The following is a 19,252-nucleotide window of genomic DNA, read 5'->3' as shown; positions in this document are numbered from 1 at the left end:
CGTGATCTGCCCGCCTGAGCCTCCCAAAGTGCTGGGATTACAGGCATGAGCCACCGCGCCCGGCTGGCCAGAAGTGTGTTTTATCGGTTGATGCGTTGCTTCTGCAGTCTACAGGCCTATCACTAGATTACAAGAAAGGATAGCAGTTGACAGCTAAGAGTTTGGAAAAGATAAGTTAAAAGACAATCTACTATGAAAGGGAGGCCTAGCCCTCATATGAAAAGATTCTGTAGCTATCTCTTTAAAAAGAGACAGGAAAATTATTTCTGTTCAACAAAATAATTGCTCTTGATGAATGAATTACAAAGTCCAGAATCCAATCATTTGATTTACTGAGTATGTTATAGTCACTTTTATGCATATATGTAAATCTGGTTGTTTCCTATTGTCCACAATAAGTAGTAAAAGTCACTTGTTGAGATGTGGTTGCAAGTGAAAAACACAAACACTCTTCACTTGTTTTGAAATTACTTAAGTAAAGATTACTTAAGTGAAAATTGCATATTCACATAATGAAAATTTGCAAAAACCAAAAATCATTCCTCATGCTACTCCCTCAAATCGAAATTCCTTTGAAATCTGGAATCTAGTTCCAATCTCAATTTCTTCCCATCTTGATTTCAACTTCTTGAAAGGAGTGTCTACAATATTTTCTTCTCTCTCTTTAATGCTTGCAAAAATTCTGACTCTTTGATGTCCAGAAAAATGTAATAAATAACTACTTATGTTAGAACAATAGGACTTGAGGTCAGCTCAAAACATAATCTAAATCCAGTGAATTGGGTGTAACTTTTTAGACATATTCAAATTTAATTTAATCTTCATTCTGGGAAAATTGCAGAGATATTTTCACTTAATGTAAAAATATTAATTGGTATTCAAATTTAAAATAGGAAACTTTCACATTTATTCCTTAAGACATTTTAGTTCAACAAAGGGAAAATAAACAATACAATTGGGATACACATCTAATAAAATATAATGCCTATGTTTTATATAAATGGTAAACACATTGAAATATTAGAAATGTTCATAAAGTTGGAAACTTACACTTAAAAGTAACAGTAAAAAAGCAATAGAAGTGATCCACAATTCTACATAATAAAATTATGATTTTCACAAAGTATGGCCATGGATATTTAATTATTTGCAAAATAATAATGAAAGATTAGACGTAGCAAAGGTTTAAGTTTCAAGTACAAGTGACATGATATTTAACAAGGTCAACTTTAGGAATTAATGGAAACTTTAGAATAAAGTATGGTATGCAGTGAACTGGTAGCTGAAAGTAACAATCCCGATTGAATCCTTCATTGATTTTCTGACAAACTATCCACTTAAAAGGTTGACAATAGGGGGAAGGGGAAAAAGCTTAATCGTTCATGGGTGAAGATACATGCATAATTAATTGGACCTTAGAAAATATTTTATTATAATTTTAGATTAGCCTTGTTATTACTTTTTAAAAAAATTTTCAGGGCATAAGAGGATATATCATATGATATAACAATGACATTAAAACACACAAGACAAACTTATGGCTATAATGATAGAAAACCCAGCAGCATTCAGCTGCCATGACTGGCTTCCATTTTCGCCTTTATTCGCTTCACAGCATTTATCTGCATGATGAAAATTGTTTTTGAAAATAGAATAAGAATGAAATAATTAAGAAAATAAAGAGTAGAGTTACAAACGAGAAAATAAAAAGAAAAAACGTGACAGCAGGAAAGAAAAAAAGAGAAAATAATTAATGCAAGATTTACACAAAGTCATTAACAATTAATGCAAACCTACAAAAAATACTTTGATACAAGCCAAGAATGGCTAAAATCGTGTATAAAACATTTCTATATATTGTCACATACTAAAAACAGACAAAGGTCAATATTGACGTTTATTCTGATTACTCAGACATTAATTCTGTCATTGATCCTTTACATGTAAATATCTTTCATGTATAAGTTGAAAATATAAACAACAAGGGAAAAGTCACCAGTCATTTTTCTGTGCTACTGGTGAATTCACAGAGCTACTTTTAATATGAGCTCAATATATCCTACAATGGTTGATGGTAATTTTTTCTACCATGATTTCTTAGAATATATTTAATAAAAGCAGTTATATTTTAATAATAAACAAAATACTAACAAATATAAATGAAAACTGCACATTCACATAATGAAAATTTGCAATAAGCCTAGAAGCTAGAAGCATTAACCTATTGGCCATAGGCAAACTCCAGACAAATGTCACTGCACCTCTTTTAAAACAATTTTAGGAACCAAAGATTATAAAAATAATTTTTAGACCTACTTTTTCATTACATGCTAAACTACAGAAATACTGTTGCAGGTGTAGTATGAATATTTAGGTTAGACTGAAAATTCCAGATTCCAGAGAGTTAAGATGAAGTTTCCCCAGGTAATTGAACTTCTATTTCACCATTGTTTTAGAATTTTGAAACTTATGTTCTAAAACAACCATAAATGTAACCCTAATATAATATTTTCATATTCACCATGTGCTTGAATGTTGCTTTCTGTTCATGTTGAATTATCTAGTGATGAAAGATTTATTGTTTGAAACTAGAGTGGAGGTCATCAAAATAATTTTACTGTATGGTTCATTGGAAGTACAAATTAAAAGCCCATGAAAGTACAAAGTAACTGAAATATTTTAGCAATATTTTTTGTGGTGATTTATATATATTTTTTAGCTTGTTAAATCTAAACAACTATTTTGTATGTATAATGTATGCATTACATGTTCCCAGACAGTAGAATTATTTTATCATTGGATATAAAAAATGTTGAATAGAATTATTGTCATCAAATTATATTGATAGTCAATATTAAAATTAGACATGTCTTCAAGAAAAAGAGGAAGTAATTGCTGAAAGATACTAAGGTCTTTTTTGGTTAAATAAAAATGTTATTAAACATGTGGCAGGCCAAAAAAAATGGTGAAAATGTTTTTCAAAGTAAGTTTATTTATATCCAAGGATATTTTTTTAAACATTAGATTATATCCAGTTCCGCAGTTTAGTAGTATTTTTAGTCATTAAAATTATACAACAAATCAATAAATGCCATGCTATCAGCCTTGAAATCCATATGGTAGTCATTTTATAACAATTAATCTGCTATAGTTTCCCAATATTCTTGTTTCTTGTAAAATAAAATAAGATGGAGTTATGCTGCATGAATATTCCAGAAAGGAACATGATTGATTATGGAAACTCTGTTTTCATATAAATCAAAATACATTTTCAAAATAAGCACATCTTTAATAAGAACTAAAAAATGAAAAATATTAATAATTACAAAATTTTAAAAAAGCAATTATAAACTAATAAGAAATGTAGTCTCCAGTAGCATACTTACAAGAAAAATTATTATCAATGTAATATTTTATATGAATGTAAAGGGAGTAGGTGGGAAAAAAAAGAAAAAATAGTGCTTTAGTCCAACAAGTAAATGTTCTCTAGACTTAGCCTATTGTTTACAAAAAGTTAAATATACCTAATGCACATAAGTAATGGGTTTTTAAATTCGAAATTCCAGAAAACTTATTTTGACAGTCTACAATGCATGAAATACAAAAATAAATTAAAACCACACTAACCTTTGAACTCTATATCTTCTCTAACTTAAATGAAAAGACTTAAGATGTGCTAGTTTATTATAGGTAACTTATTTCTAATATGTTTGAATTTATATTTTATTTTAAAATGAAAAATAAAATAATATAAAATTATATGATCTTTTTTTCATATTTTGCAAATATATAATGTTAACGCCATAAGATTTGAAAGGTTCCCAAATTCCCCATCATTACAGCCTTTAAAGTTGCCTCACAAAATCTAGATCTAAATCAAACAATTCTTAATTTATGGTTTGTTTCTGATATGACTTTCCAAGAGGCCTTAGCAAGCTGGTGTCAGTAACAGTAAATTAGACATGATTTTATAACTTTTTTTTTTTTCAAGATGGAGTCTTGTTCTGTCACCCAGGCTGGAGTGCAATGGCGTGATCTAGGCTCATTGCAACCTCCACCTCCTGGGTGCAAGCAGTTCTCCTGTCGCAGCCTCCTGAGTAGCTGGGATTACAGGCGTGTGTCACCATGCCCAGTTAATTTTTGTATTTTTACTAGAGACAGGGTTTCACTATGTTATCCAGGCTGCTCTCAAACTCCTGACCTTGTGATCCACCTGCCTGGGCTTCCCAAAGTGCTGGGATTATAGGTGTGAGCCATCGCGCCCTGCCGAATATGTGACATTTTTACAAATAAAATAAATACTTCATTTTCCCCGTTTTGATAAGTTGTGTTGGCTTTGTATCAGCTGCATAGTTTCGAGGGGTGAATACCATCTCCTACCTTCTCAGATGACTTTGTCTGTGTGTCTGTAGGTGTGATTTCTCCATGACTACTTGATTTGTTTCATCTAGCATTTTTCATCATAAAAGACCTTCTAACACTGGCCTTTCTCCACCTCCCACCTCTGCTCACCTTAGAAAAACTTCCTGAAAGCATTAAATAAATATGGAGTCTAAACTCCCTAACCTCACATACAATCCTCTGCCCACTTGTACCTAATTTCTCTCCCAATGACGTCAGCAAAGCAGCATGTGATAGGGATACTTCACATCTGTTCTGGTTCAGTGCATTCACCTTTTGGCAGCATTGGACACTTTACATGTATTCTTTTTGAAATATGACCCTTTTTTAACTTCCAAGATACTACGCTCGTGTTTTGCCAGTAAGTCTGTAAAGTGTTAGTCTCATGATGGGGGGTGGAGTGGTCTGGTTTCTTCTTCCAGTATAATATTACAGTTCCTTGGGACTCAGTTCTTAACTTCTTTCTACTCTTCAGTAATTCGAGAAATATTCTTTGGAAATCAATGCTGTGCCAGTCACCCTTCTAGTTACTAGCAAACATAAATGAGTACTACAGACATCAACCCCTCTTCAGAGATTTTAGGCACTGCTTAGATGGGTTTATCCTCACTCAAATACCATTCACCTGTTAACACTGACAGCATCATGGGGTATGTTTCCAAGCCATGGTTATCTTCTCATTTCCATACCCACATATCTAACCAACAATTTGATATTTCAAATTTAACAAATACCAAATGGATCTGATGTTTGACCCTCATTCTTCAAATCTTGCTTCTCCTACAAAATTCTTCACCTTGAGAAATGACATCAGCAATGCTGTAGGTGCCCAAGCAAGGAACCTAAAAGTCATTACTGACTGAATTCAATCTATTGCAATGGGAGGATTAGTCTACACTTGCAATGTGTCGGGAATTTTTTCGTTCTCTCTTTTTTTTCTACCGCTGTTCATCCATCAGTTGCTCTTACCCATATGAGAAATAATAATCTATTTATAATACCTATCTTTTCATACAACTTTTCTGCTTACAATTATTTACTCCTTTTGGAAGATGTTTTACAATTATGTTTTTAGAAGCCCTTGAATTATCTGGTTTGCATTCCCTCTCTGACCTTATCTTCAGTCACACACTTCCAGGTTCTCTTCCAGACGTGCCTTTCCCAGCTCCTAGATCAGATCATGCTCTTTCTTGTCTCAGAGATACCTTCCATGTAACACATTTTCCCTGGAAAGTTCATTCCTGCACGTTTCCTTTGGAAACTCACTTTCTAAGAAAAATCTCTCTTAGTTGCAGTTATTTGTTATTCTAACTCATGTTGAATATCTGTCTTTCCCTAATAGATTGTGGAGATTTTGGGGGACAGGGGTCAGTTCTGTATTTTTCACAGATAAATCCTTAAATCCTTTGTACTCATTCAAGCGTTTGTCACAAAGAAGTACTTCAATAAACAATTCTTAAATTAACAAACACATCTTAACATTGCAGAACCAGAAGAAACTCATTTTAGAGATGAGGAAACAGTTATTTTGACAAGTTATGTGACAGAAACAAATCTGGGAATATAAACCAGAATTCTGTCTACTTTCTTTCCAGGTCTTGCCTACAAGCTCTCAGGACACGAGTTTCTCAAATTGAAAAAAATATATATAGAGAGAGAGAGAGCAAATGAATCACAGCATGTCTTGGTTACTTTGGTGCCTTCATATCTGTTTTTATTACCTTTTAACTTTTTCCACCTTTTTTTTATATGTATTGTTGGTTTTTTATCATCAACAATTATTATTATTTTTTTTTTTTTTTTGAGACGGAGTCTGGCTCTGTCCCCCAGGCTGGAGCGCAGTGGCGCCATCTCGGCTCACTGCAAGCTCCGCCTCCCGGGTTCCCGCCATTCTCCTGCCTCAGCCTCCCGAGTAGCTGGGACTACAGGCAACGCCACCACGCCCGGCTAGTTTTTTGTATTTTCAGTAGATACGGGGTTTCACCGTGTTAGCCAGGATGGTCTCCATCTTCTGACCTCACGATACACCTGCCTCGGCCTCCCAAAGTGCTGGGATTACAGGTGTGAGCCACCGCGCCCTGGACCAACATTTTCTCATAAAGATAGCAGAGTCACTGGCGGTGTAACATTTAGTAATCTGTGTAAAATCTATCTTTTGATTTCATGTTTTATCTATGTTATCTACTTCATATAATATTAAATTTAATGCATTATTAAATTAAATGAATTAAGTTAATTCATTATGTTTTCAAATATATACACTAAATTAAAAATGTGGGAGATTGTAGTATACTGTTGCAATTTTCCTTTGGAGGAGGCTCTGGCTCAGTATGGGAACATGTATAGCATGTTCCTGATATTTGCATGAAATATAATTACTACTTACATACTCATTACAATTGTAGAAGTAGTTTCTGATGTTTCAAATATAGAGATGTAATGAACTCGATTGTACATTCAGTCATTCTTATTTAGATGTGTTATCTTGTAAGGGCATCAGATTTGTCATATAACTAGAAGTATTTCTGGCCTCAAACATGTCATTCAACCTCTTAAAATCATATTTGTAAAATGAGAATAATGCTTCCTTATCCAGCTCAGATTTAAGAATAAAATGAGATAATTAATGCGGAAGTGCTTTGAAAATAATAAAAAAGTCATTAAAATATAAGATACCCATGTTATTTCCAGAGACTTTTTACTTCCTAATTTTAAATTATAATTTGGTAGAATTTATGAATTAATATTAGCAATACAAAGCTCTAATATCAATTACTTTTAAACCTTATAACCAATGGTAATTACTTTTTAATTAAAAGATTAGTCATATAAAACTGCTTTCAATTACTAAACAACTGATGTATGATATAACAAAATCATAATATATAAAATTAACATCAATTTGAAATTACAAGAGGGTTTAATAACATGATTGAACTAGCTAGTTTTATTTTTTTTCCCGTTTCAAAAATATTATATATCTATACTTATACTCTAATATAATAAGACAAATAAATCTTGGTTTCATGGATTAATATGCTGCTCTTTTCTGCATATATGTACAAATAAAGAATATACTATAGATACATAAATATCTGTACATGTTTGCATAAAATTAAAATATTAAAAGTAATAACAGGGAAAATAAACGTAGAAATATGAACAATTTGGCAACTCATGAACAGAGTTAAGTGTTATTTTGAGTCAGAATAAATTTTTTATCTTTACTTCAAGAGCATTCATCTGAATAAAAGTTTAATATCCCTGTTGTGAACTTTCATAATGTTACTAACATACTAAGATGTAACAATGTAAGTGTTGTTACCTATCAATGGTAGAATCTAACCAGTGTGTTGCAAAAGCTGATTTACAGTGTTCTTCGATTTTATGAGCCTTCTTAAAACTCTAGGTATAGGTCTTTATGGAATTATATTTGTGGCTGTTCCTGCCTTTCTTTGTGACTAATTTTATGTTTCCAAAATCAACCTGCTTGGTCAGGCACAGGTTGGCTCAAATCTAACAAGAATTGGAGCACCAGTCTCCACATGATTGGCAGAGAAATTTTCTTCTTAGTTAAAGCTTTCATATGGTCTCAATAGACACTTTTCACATTGACTATCATCAGTCACTCTTACTCTCTATGTTCTCCTATTCATTCGTTCCCCACTGCTCCAGCTATGAATGGGGTCAAAATACATTTGCAAATTAAGCACTACCCTATGGCAAGAGCGATGAGAAACTTTGTGTATGATACGTCACACTAATAATTAGAACCTGGAATTTACATTTCAGTTGGTTTTAATTATTAATAAGAAAAGTCAGTAAGGGTTATAAAAAGGTGGTATCATGTTTATTGCTCAGTCTAAAAAGAATATAGCTTTGCTTACCTTTAATAATGTTGGGCTTTGGTGGCATGCTGAATTCATAAACTGTTGGTTCGGAATATCCCAACCTATTGGCAGCTGTAATCTGAACTTCATACCCCATGGTCCACTGGAGATGCTCCAAAATGATGTGGTCTTTATTTCCCTGTACTTTTTTCTCTAGCCATTGGTCTTCCTTATCTTTCTGTGAAAGCAATAAAAATGCATTTTGTAAATATCCATACACTAAAGTTGCACCTTTTTAGAAAAATAATTTATATTGGAATTGGAACAATATACTTATTTTGGATACTGGAACAAGTTTGATAGGCACAGAAATACATGAAGTTGCTGTGTCAATGAAGTCAGTATTATTTCTAACATTTTTCTATATAAAATACGATGTTGTTTGTATTAGCCAAAAAGTGGTTTTGTAATTCATCCTTTGTTCAGTGGTTGACAATTGACCTCCATTAAGATTTTTTTATTTCACATATAGCAGTTTGCTTTTTGGCCATTTTGTTGATTATTAATCTTTATGTGAATGGGAAAATGAAACATGATATACAGAAAAAACTTAATATGTCCTTTAAAAGAATTGCCAGGGACTATTGTTAAAGTTTTTTGGGGGGAAGAAAGATAAAGTGTCTTGAAATAAAGTCTGGATATGATTGATAGATTTAAATTATCACTGGTATTTTTTACTACTATCATGTTTTATGACATAAGAAAATAATATACAAAGAAAATTACTAAGTTTTAAATATATCATTAGCAAAAGAAAATAAAACAATGCCATCCTATTCTCAAACATTCTACACTTAAATACTATCTCGCTGCTTTTCTAAAATATAAATTTGACCATATGACATTTGAATTTCCCTTTGCTTGATAAAATTACCATTAGAACTACAATTACTCATGAAATATAAATGGATATAATTTTATAAATGAAATTTTCTGAAACAGAGCGATTACTGGGTTGGGCCATACATTAACAATTTCAACACAGAAGGCTTCCTTAACCTCTCTGGCTTGTCTTCCTCCTCTTTATAACAAAAGGGATAGTAGCAGCTGCTTCTGTCAGCTTTTTGGGAGAGCAATGAGGAAAATTGAGTAGGTTGTGTATTTCAGGGCCTTAGAGATCATAACCACTTAAACAAATCACAGCTATTTTAGGATATAACTGGTTCCATAAAAACTGTATGGAAATGAAACATTTTCTCTGGAATCATGTATCCAATAATCTATCGTTGCAACTGCAAATCGTACTTTCCCAGGGTATAAGTATAGATAAATTACAGCCTGTCTAGAACAACAGATGCAGACATGTCTTTTAACCTCATAGCTCAGTCCTATATTATTCTATGTTGAGCCAAAACTTCACACTGCTTTTTTGACTACAAAAAACACAATGTTTTCTCCATTTTTGATGACACTTATTTGTTCTCTAAAATAAAATTGTGAAAGTTAAATTCATGATCGCATTCAATGGACAGTACTCAAACATGGAGTGTCCTTCAGAAGGAGGCAAGAAGATACTATAATTTTGATACCACACTATTATTCTCCTTTTCTAGTTAATTATTTCTTTGGTGACATAGAACTTTCATTACAAAGGAAATAAACTTCTTGGTGATGTAGAACTTCCATTACAAAGGAACAGAAAAGTTTGGCCCATTTTGCTATTTCATGTAAAACTGAAGCTATTAGAACCCCTAACGAAGCCCTGGTTTTAAATGAACAAGCAGTACAGGTTATCAATATACGCAAGAGGCACTTGCCTTGATTTTTGAAACTTTTGAATATCTGTTTTTATAAAAATGGCCTGTAGCCAGTACTGCTTAAGATATTATGAGGTGTACGAATGATGGAATAACTGAGAAGAGAGGTTGTAACTTTTCTAAGTTTATCAATGAACAGTAAGGTTGAGAAACAAACCTAGTTGCAATTTTGAAATGCTTAGGGCAGCTATGCTAAAAAGCCACAGCTATCACAACACCCTCTGTCTTCGCCCACTCATTCATCAATCATTTACTCAGTTAATTGATTAGTGAGGACTTTCTAGAAGGCGTGAACACAAGTGACCAAGACATGTGCAGTACCCTCATGTTGGAGTTTACAAACCAGCCCAGAAGAAAGACATGAGGCCTTTGAAAAATGAGAAGGTGCAATGGAGGCACATAATACCTAATAAAGTCAAGGGCTAGGCAGGTCACCGGTGGGGAGGTGATATCACCCTTACTGGAAATAATACATGCTAGCGCCATTTTTCTTTTCATTTATCCTGAGTTAATGACAAGAAGGTGTCAGTTTTTTACACAGCTTTAAATCCAAAAAGAAACACAACGATTTTAAGCCTTAGATGCATAATCACTGAGAGATGTATAAGCAAACACTGTAGTTGTTTCAAATAAATTTTTAAAAATTGTGTATCTATATGTGCATTATATATGCATTATAATGTATTATATATGTGTTATATATACTTATATATAACAAAAAAGCCTAAAAAGTTAACCCAAAAGTAATTTGAGATGATACATTAGATGTATGTGTATATGTATATACACACACAAACGTAACATATAATTGTATATGCTACCTATAGCATATTCAGTATGAATATGCACATATAAACCTATAGCATGTATTTTTATAAGTTATAAATTGTGTATATACACACACATATATGGCAAGGAAGGGGTGTATGGCAAGGACACGGAAGGGTGGTATGAAGACAAGGGATCCATGAGGCAGCAGACAGCTGCATGTCCCTGTGGCCCTGGCATTACCTCAGTTATTCAGTACTTTCTATGTAACGATGAAGTGGTTGATGTGAGTAAGTATTTTCGTGGAAATACTTGGAATTCAGTTTTGCTTTGTATCTGAGTGAAGATGTGGGTGAAAGAGCCAGAAAATAAGCCAAAAACTGAGATATGAATTACTCCAGGCCAAAAAAAAAAATGTATTCTTTAGAGGATATAGATGTCATGTCCTTCAGGTAATACTTCAAAAATATCATTTTTGGAAATTAGGCATTTAAGGTGAAACTTCTGTACAAACACAAGACAGTCTCTTGTAAATTAACAATCATTTAGCTCTTAATTGTTGAAGCCCGTAAGATGATAAATTAAAGGGCCCTCCATCATTCTAAGTATTTGGGCTGATAGTATAAGAAACCAAAGGGAGCTCTAACATGCTCCCAATATAAATCAGTTTCATTTTCCTTTCAACATTAGGCAAGAAGGCATTTTAATCCCCTAATTGCTATTCCTAGGGAATAGGAAAAAAATTAAAGTGGGTGTTACCAAATACTCCCCTGGCATCAAAATCTCAAGTATGCATATCTGTAGACTGTCTAATTTACAAAGTTTAAATGCCTAGGGAACAATTTAAGATAATCTAGTTGCAAAACGTTCCCCTAGGTAACTTAATGAGATGATTTGCTGAATACGGCCATTATTAATAAGCCAATTAAATGCTGAAGGGCAGCTACTGAAAAAAAATGGTCATTTGGCTTTGGTATAGCTTCTCTTAAGCAATTCTTCTTCTTTTTTTTTTTTTTTTGTCAGAAAATAGCGGGCCACATGGCAATTCAGGGCACTTCTTAATAGTGATTCTGAAGTCATACTATCAGCATCTAGGAAAATATTGGCTATCATCTGTACAGGGAGGAGATTAGAGGCAAGGTGTAAGGGTCTCTATTTTCTTATTTTCAGGGGCTCCTTGATGCTTTTATTCATAACAAGAAACAGTTTACAGACTCCTTTTGAAGTCTCATGAAGTGTATCACCAAAATCATTTTAAATATAAACTGAATAATTTTAAAATGAGAGGACAATAGAGAAGGTGAGCTCATATAAGCGAGATGAAGCATAGATTCCTCTGACTCCCATGTCGTATGATTTAAGATTTTGTATGTATATAAAGCAGGTCCCGGTTCCTGGATTCCCTGGTAGCATGGTTCAGGTATTCATACTTACATGACCTCACAGAAGGCCCAGATAGCATTTAAAACTCCATTTGCTACTCTGAATGTCAGAGAGGTGATTGATCAATCTGGATTTTATATATATAAAAAATATATATCTACACATATACCTTATATATATAATTGCATATATAGACAAGCATATATTAATATATATATACATATACACATATGTGTATATGTGTACATATACATATATACACACATACACACAGAGAGAGAGACCGTTTACAGAATTCAAGAAGAGTACAAATGGGCAAACGAGAAGGGCCAAGGGACCTGGCTTGAATAGCATGGCACTGTCAGGTTCATCGAGAGACCAGTGAGTCCTTCAGAGCTGTCCTGGGTAGAGGCACAAAAATCTCCATATCAGAATATCCAAAAGAAACAAACAGGTACTCATCATTGTTAGCATGGAACCTGGGACAAAAAGTTGTCCTTTGATAAAGATATTAATCTTCAGCTTAAAACATCAAATTGTATACAAAATTTTATATATATCCAAATGTGTGTGTGTGGTGTATATATATATACCATATATATACACACACCATATATATATACACCACACACACACATTTGGAAGATTTAAAGGTTTGAAGATTTTAGCAGTTCTAAATTTAAATCTCTTTTTTCCATGATCATAACAAATTCTACTTGCCTTTGTTCCATGTGCTGATGCTTGGTAAATTTTTTTTTAAAATAGGTCCTACATAATCTGTTCCTAGTCTCCACCACCCACATAGTACTTAAGGCAAAATAAATCTAATTTTTCCTATTCATTACTTTCTGTGTTCTCATACCTATAAACATTGGCAGTGCATTTTTTCTTGTGTTTCTTGTCTCCCATATTAATTATTCGATTTATAATACTATTTATAATATAGTTATAATTACATAATGAGCTAATTTATTTATTGATTTATTGCTGTATTTGTTCATTCAGATAACGTATACATACAAGCAAAAACAAAACTCATTCTCTTAACTCACAGCAAAGAAAAACTACTAAAATGCTTGATACTCTTTAATGTCCATAAGTATTTATTGTTTAAAAATACTTCAAAACTTAAACTATAATGGCTTTAAATACATTTCCATGTACATACATAAACATTATTAACTGGAAAATATGTTTTCTTAAGAACCAAAGCTTCATTTTACTTATTTATTATTTTAATGCCCTTTTCAAAATTACCTTTCTTATCCTGTGGACATTGAGATAGTGTACAACCTCCTGGACTCCAAATTACTTAAAAAGTTCAATTAAGACTTACAAATGCTAGTCCCTATAGTACTTCCTCACAATTGATTTTAGCTACCAATTATTTTAGCTAAGGAAACGTATTTAATATGCCAACACTAAGTGATAGGTATGATCCCATAGCTATCATCAAATTAGAAATAAAATGGTGAAAAGCTCATGGAAGCATGTAAAAATCTATTTACTAAATTATATGAAGTTAGATTGACACTATAAGTACAAAGTAGACTTAAAAATAACTTCATGATTTTTTCCAAACATTTCATGAGATTAATATGTTTGTCTTTACTTTCCAAACGCATGGTTTAAACTTACTGATTTATTGTTAGAGACATTAATTTTCATGAAGAGTCCACAGAGATATCTAATTCTGCTTTTATTACTCTAGTTCTGTTCTAATAAATTCTGTCTTCAAAATGGGTGAGTGAACAAAGCCATGTGCTGTATTACAGGTTGACAGAATAATGGTGCTTCCTGGTTCATAATCTACGGGAAGTTTTACACTTTCTATAGTAGGATATAGCTATTCTTGTCCTTTCCCAGTGAAACCCAAATTAAAGGCTTAGATTCAGTGTTTGCTAGAAATCAAGTCATATAAGGAATATATTGTCAGAAATACATTGTTCTCAGAATATAGCCCTGTGCACAGTGGAGTTGAAAGAGGTGGCCAAAGAAGAAAATCAAGAAGTGAAAATCTTAGAGATGTTCCTTATTTTCCAGATTCCTCTATGTACTTTTTTCTTCATTTTTTATTAAAAATATATTGAATATGTCTAAACCATTTTTCAAGTTATTCAGTTGCACTTTACTACACTGTAGAGTTCATGTAGTTTGAGAACCTAATAGATATCATATGAAAAGAACAGATGATCAAGAACTTTTTTGAAGTAGTTATTTCACTTTTTATTCAATCATGGTATCTGCAATTGGATCCTCAGAGCACGATGTTGACAGGATGGAGGAGGTGGAGAAGAGAAGAGACGATGACAAAACAGGGATATATAGAATATTTTAATGGATGAAACTAGAAAGCATACTATCAAGTGATATGGTCAAGAGAAACTGTGCCAGGATGGCTCTGTCTGAAGCCTTAGGAGCTGGGCAGTTGATCTGAGATGAGACAGTGGTAGAGGGGTTGCCTCTTGTCCAGTACTGCTGCCATCCATGTTTAGACCGTTATGAATTACATTCTGATGTCTGTTCCCTCTCCCCACCAAGTCACTCAAATTCTCTAGTTTTCCTGTTTTGCTGACAAGCTTCTCATTTTATTTGAATACAAGCCACTCAAATTTTTCAATGTTGTCCTTGAAAAAATGTGAAAAAGTATCACTTTATATTTGATTAATTACAAAATACAAAATATCCAAGAGTGAACAATGCCTATCTTGTAATACAAAGGATATGGAACCACTCCTTTTACAAAATTTGTTATAGGTGCCAAAATTTCTACTATTAAAACAATGTCCCCTGTTAAAATGAAAGTAGCTCTAAGATGGATAAGTTAGTAATTGATCAGACAATTATAGTTATGTATGAACTAATACAATCAATCATTTCCAATGTGTTATGAAAAACAGATCCTCTAGTACTTCTGGAGTTAGAAAGGGTTGGAAATTAGAAACAAGAGGTGGGAAAAGGGCATACTTTTATCGGAGTGGTAAGCGCAGACATTGGGGAAATGGGAACCAACCAGGCAAATTTACCATTAGGTTGGGAGGAGAAAGAGAAAGGAGAGAAAACGGAAGGTGTAAGTTTACTGGAGACAAAATTTGTTCTTGTTTAAACTTTATGACTAAGCCATATCAACTATAACTTACCAACTATATGCAAAGGTAAAATTTATTGAGTACCATTATATGAACTTGAGTCCCTTCAATCTTACTAATCTTATTGTGCTTAAAATCTTACTTATTTCTATCCATCTGTGTTTCACACATAACTTCTCAAAAATATTAATTCTAGTCCACATTTAAAGAAATCAATACGAATTTGAAGTCAGATTTTTAAAATAGTAATTTACGTTTTAAACTATGTATATGTCTACATAAATATATGGCTGTCTAAAATGTCATTATTTCCATTTGGTGACTCTACTTTGCTCTAAATAGATGTAGTGCTACTCAAGAAATATTTTTGTTTACATCAATGACTGGGGCCACTACTAACAATATAGTACAATTAAAAATATACAACACATTGTTTCACAACTAGTCATTGCATTTCAGAGTCCACTGTGGGATTTATTAGAATTCCTTACAAACTGTTACTATCCCCAGTATTTTGTACAATAAATTTTTTCATCCTAGAATTGTGAGCAACAATCTGCACGGAAAGCCTGTTCTACCAGTCCAATTCATGAATTCTGGCCAAGCCTACATCCCTAGAAAAAATGATCTTCCTTCTACCGAGTTTCCAAATGTGCAAATGAGAATGGCCAAGAGAACTCACTTGAGTATGAAAGCTGGGACAAACACTTGTCCTCTGAAAGGAGTATTAATTTTTAAAATTTTAAAAAATGATTTGATATCTAAAATTAATTATTAAAATATGCCATTCAAAAATCCAATTTTATTTTTTATTACCCCTCAGAATGTAGATGTTTGAATTTAGAAGCAGCAATATTATAATTTAGAAAATTGGGATTTGTGAGAAAATATTGAAAATTAACCCATACACTACTATGGAGCAATTATTTTAAACACAATCTGGTAAAGTATAATTAATTTGGAAAGCACTAATATGGATTCAGTCAACATAAGCATAAAATGCATGTTGTATGAATCTTAGAAAATTTAACTTAAAATCATGTTTCATTTTTAACATATTTTACAGTAGACGCCAATACTCCAAGGTACGTATGGAAAAAAAATTTGAAGAAATTATTTTCAGTGGCCTTTGAAATCATCTTTACTGAAGGCAAAAAGGCAGTGCCCATAGTGCCACTCTATGACTCTGCAACTAGTGAATATTGTTTCCCTCCAACCGCTATCAAAAATCTGTGTGCAGTTTTTAGCTCTCCAAACTTCCTTACTAGATAGCGCTAATTAAACTTGAAGAAAACGATTCCCTCTTCCTCAAGTTCACCGTGGCCATTCTTTGTTAAACGTTATGGCTAAATAAGTCAAATTTTTTGATTAATTTATTTTGAGGTGTGATTTTTCTAATAATACTACCTAACATATGACTGACGGGCTTAGCCTGAAGTTACTAATATCAGATAAAATGAGAAGCTTCTCAGCAAAACAGGGGAAATAATATCTCATTTCTGAAAAGTTTACTAGTCCCATTTCACACCTAAAAATCACAAGATGAAAACCATGAGAATATTTTGACGATCCATGCTTAGATTTTACAATACAATTTTAAAAAATCACAATGATGACTATCAGGAATGGAAGGAAGATTAGCTCTTATTATCACAATTACTAAATACACATTCTCTCCTGATATGTTTATAGATTCAGTGCAACTCAATTTAATTTGAAAAAACCTAGTATGATATGATAATAAACAAGGTACTTACACTTCTGTATTTCACAATGTATTCCAGAATAGGGGCCCCTCCATCGTCCTGTTTGGTGATGCTGAGTTTAAAGCTCTTTCCACTGCTTGGCTGTCCATGTATGGATGGAGGACTTGGCTCACCTAGATATGCAATACAACATTTCTTCATTTGCACACATTTCAGATACCTAGAGAAACTATGTTTTAATAAAAAGAACAGTAATGTAATCAAAATATATGGTGTTATCCTGGATTTATCATTTGATATTGCCCTTTTGTGTTATAATTTCTGATCCTCATTTTCCCCATCCAAGAAGGAGCAACATTATAAATCTAGAAGTGTCATGCCAAAACTGTGGCCTCAGGACCAAGTATGTTATTTTCACTGATATGCAAATACTCTGAGAAAAGTACAGCATTGCACAAATGTAAAACTTTATTTCTCTTATTATTAATAGTGTTAAATCATGTTTATTCTCTTAATGTAAATTTAGTTTATAAGTGTTTTGTAAGCATTTATTAATAAGAATACATTAACACATTAATCTGTATGGAATATATACCTACCAGGAAAGATACTGACTTGCAATTAGTTAATCTGCTTTAATAAGCATTTTCCTTCCTGGGTGCAAATTTGAATAAAATTTGCAGTATCCAATTTTACAGACCTGTGTTTCAATATTTCATTTTCTTCTAGTTTCATTCATATACTTGCCTTGGATGTTCTTCTTCAACATAGAGATAGCCGTATAACAATGATGCTTATATTGTTTTGAATAGAACAGGGATCTACCAAAGTGCAATAATTTTCTATGTGAAGGGCCAAGAAAAACAAAGACCATGGACCGAAAAGGATTTCATATCTCTAAACCAGAATGACCTGTTATTTCTTCTCAGCAGGATCTTGTCATTTCTTTTTTCTTTTCTTATTTTCTTTATTCTTTTTCTGAGGCAGGGTCTCACTCTGTCGCCCAGGCTGGAGTTCCATAGTGTGATCACGGCTCATTTCAGCCTTGACCTCCCCAGACTCGGGTGATCTTCTCACCTCTCACCTCAGCCTCCCAAGTAGCTGGGACTACAAGTGTATACCACCACACCCAGCTGATTTTTTTTTTTATTATTATTTTTTGTAGAGACAGGGTTTTACTGTGTTGCCCAGGCTGGTCTTGAGCTTCTTGGTTCCAGTGATCTGCCTGCCTCAGCCTTCCAAAATGCTGGGATTACAGGTGTAAGCCACCCTATCGGGCAGGTTATCTTAACCACTAGCATTGGGCATGGAGAAAAGAAACTTACCAGACAGATTTTATGATTACCAACAGAGAGACACTCTATAAGATAATATATTGTGGCCATTTTGACTGTCTTTATATGTGTGTATATATATGTATATATACACATACACACACACACACACATATATATATGTCAGGCAGTGTTATGCATAGATTTTTATAACAGTGGTTCGGTCGTATTTATTATGTTTTCTAACATTTAAAGTAATTTATTTAACATAAAGGAAATGTTAAGTCTTTTAAAATTTAATCTTCACTTTATGTAAACTGAATTAACTTACAATTCCTCAAAACATGATAGTTACCAGAACAAGTCTTCTCCTGCAGTCACTGTTGTAATGAATTAACATAATAATTCCTTTTTTGACACTTAAAGCCCATATAATTTGTGGAACAAGGTCAATAGTCAGGCCTCCACAAAAGAACAAAATATTGAACATGTTACGTAGACGTTTTTTTTTCTCTCTCCCAGAATATAGTCAAAGACTACAATCCAATTAATCACTTTTGCAATGAGGACAATTTCCCGGGAACAATTTTTACTGGGTGTATTCTAGTGCACTCTTTTTTTTTGCCTCACTCTAAAGCAAAGTTATTTTTATATTAATAAATCTGAGATGTCACTGTCTTCAAAAACCACTTCACCAAAGACACAATTCATGTCCCAAAAGTGTTGAAACATCTCCCTACATTTTAAAATCTATTACATTTGCAAGAAAAGAAAATGACAAAAGAGAATAAAAAATAGAGATGATTACTTACGGACTGGTAACGTTTGGAAGATTTCTATTTTACTGTAGTCTCCTTGTCCCTTTCCATTTACAGCTGCAACCCTGATTTCATAAGTTGTATTTGGTTCCAGGTTGCTCAAAACAACCATTGCTAGAAGAAGAAGAAGAAGAACAAAAAAAAAAAAAAATATATAAAACCTTGA

At 32.9% G+C, this 19,252-nt stretch overlaps 1 protein-coding gene across 1 annotated transcript in view; it reads right to left on the bottom strand.

The window, feature by feature from the left end:
* NCAM2 (neural cell adhesion molecule 2) overlaps positions 1 to 19,252 on the bottom strand; it is a 422,844-nt gene that overhangs the window by 60,562 nt on the left and 343,030 nt on the right. Inside the window, exons 14-16 of the mRNA XM_011988436.1 lie at positions 19,081 to 19,200; positions 17,046 to 17,167; positions 8,289 to 8,469 (exon numbers count right to left, since the gene is read on the bottom strand). Coding sequence (XP_011843826.1) covers positions 8,289 to 8,469; positions 17,046 to 17,167; positions 19,081 to 19,200 — 423 coding nt within the window. The remainder of the gene's footprint in view (positions 1 to 8,288; positions 8,470 to 17,045; positions 17,168 to 19,080; positions 19,201 to 19,252) is intronic.

This window comes from Mandrillus leucophaeus, unplaced genomic scaffold, assembly GCF_000951045.1.
Source record: "Mandrillus leucophaeus isolate KB7577 unplaced genomic scaffold, Mleu.le_1.0 Scaffold33, whole genome shotgun sequence".
NCBI lineage: Eukaryota > Metazoa > Chordata > Mammalia > Primates > Cercopithecidae > Mandrillus > Mandrillus leucophaeus.
The sequence above is the reverse complement of the archived record's forward strand: the minus strand, read 5'-3'. Positions and strand labels throughout refer to the sequence as shown.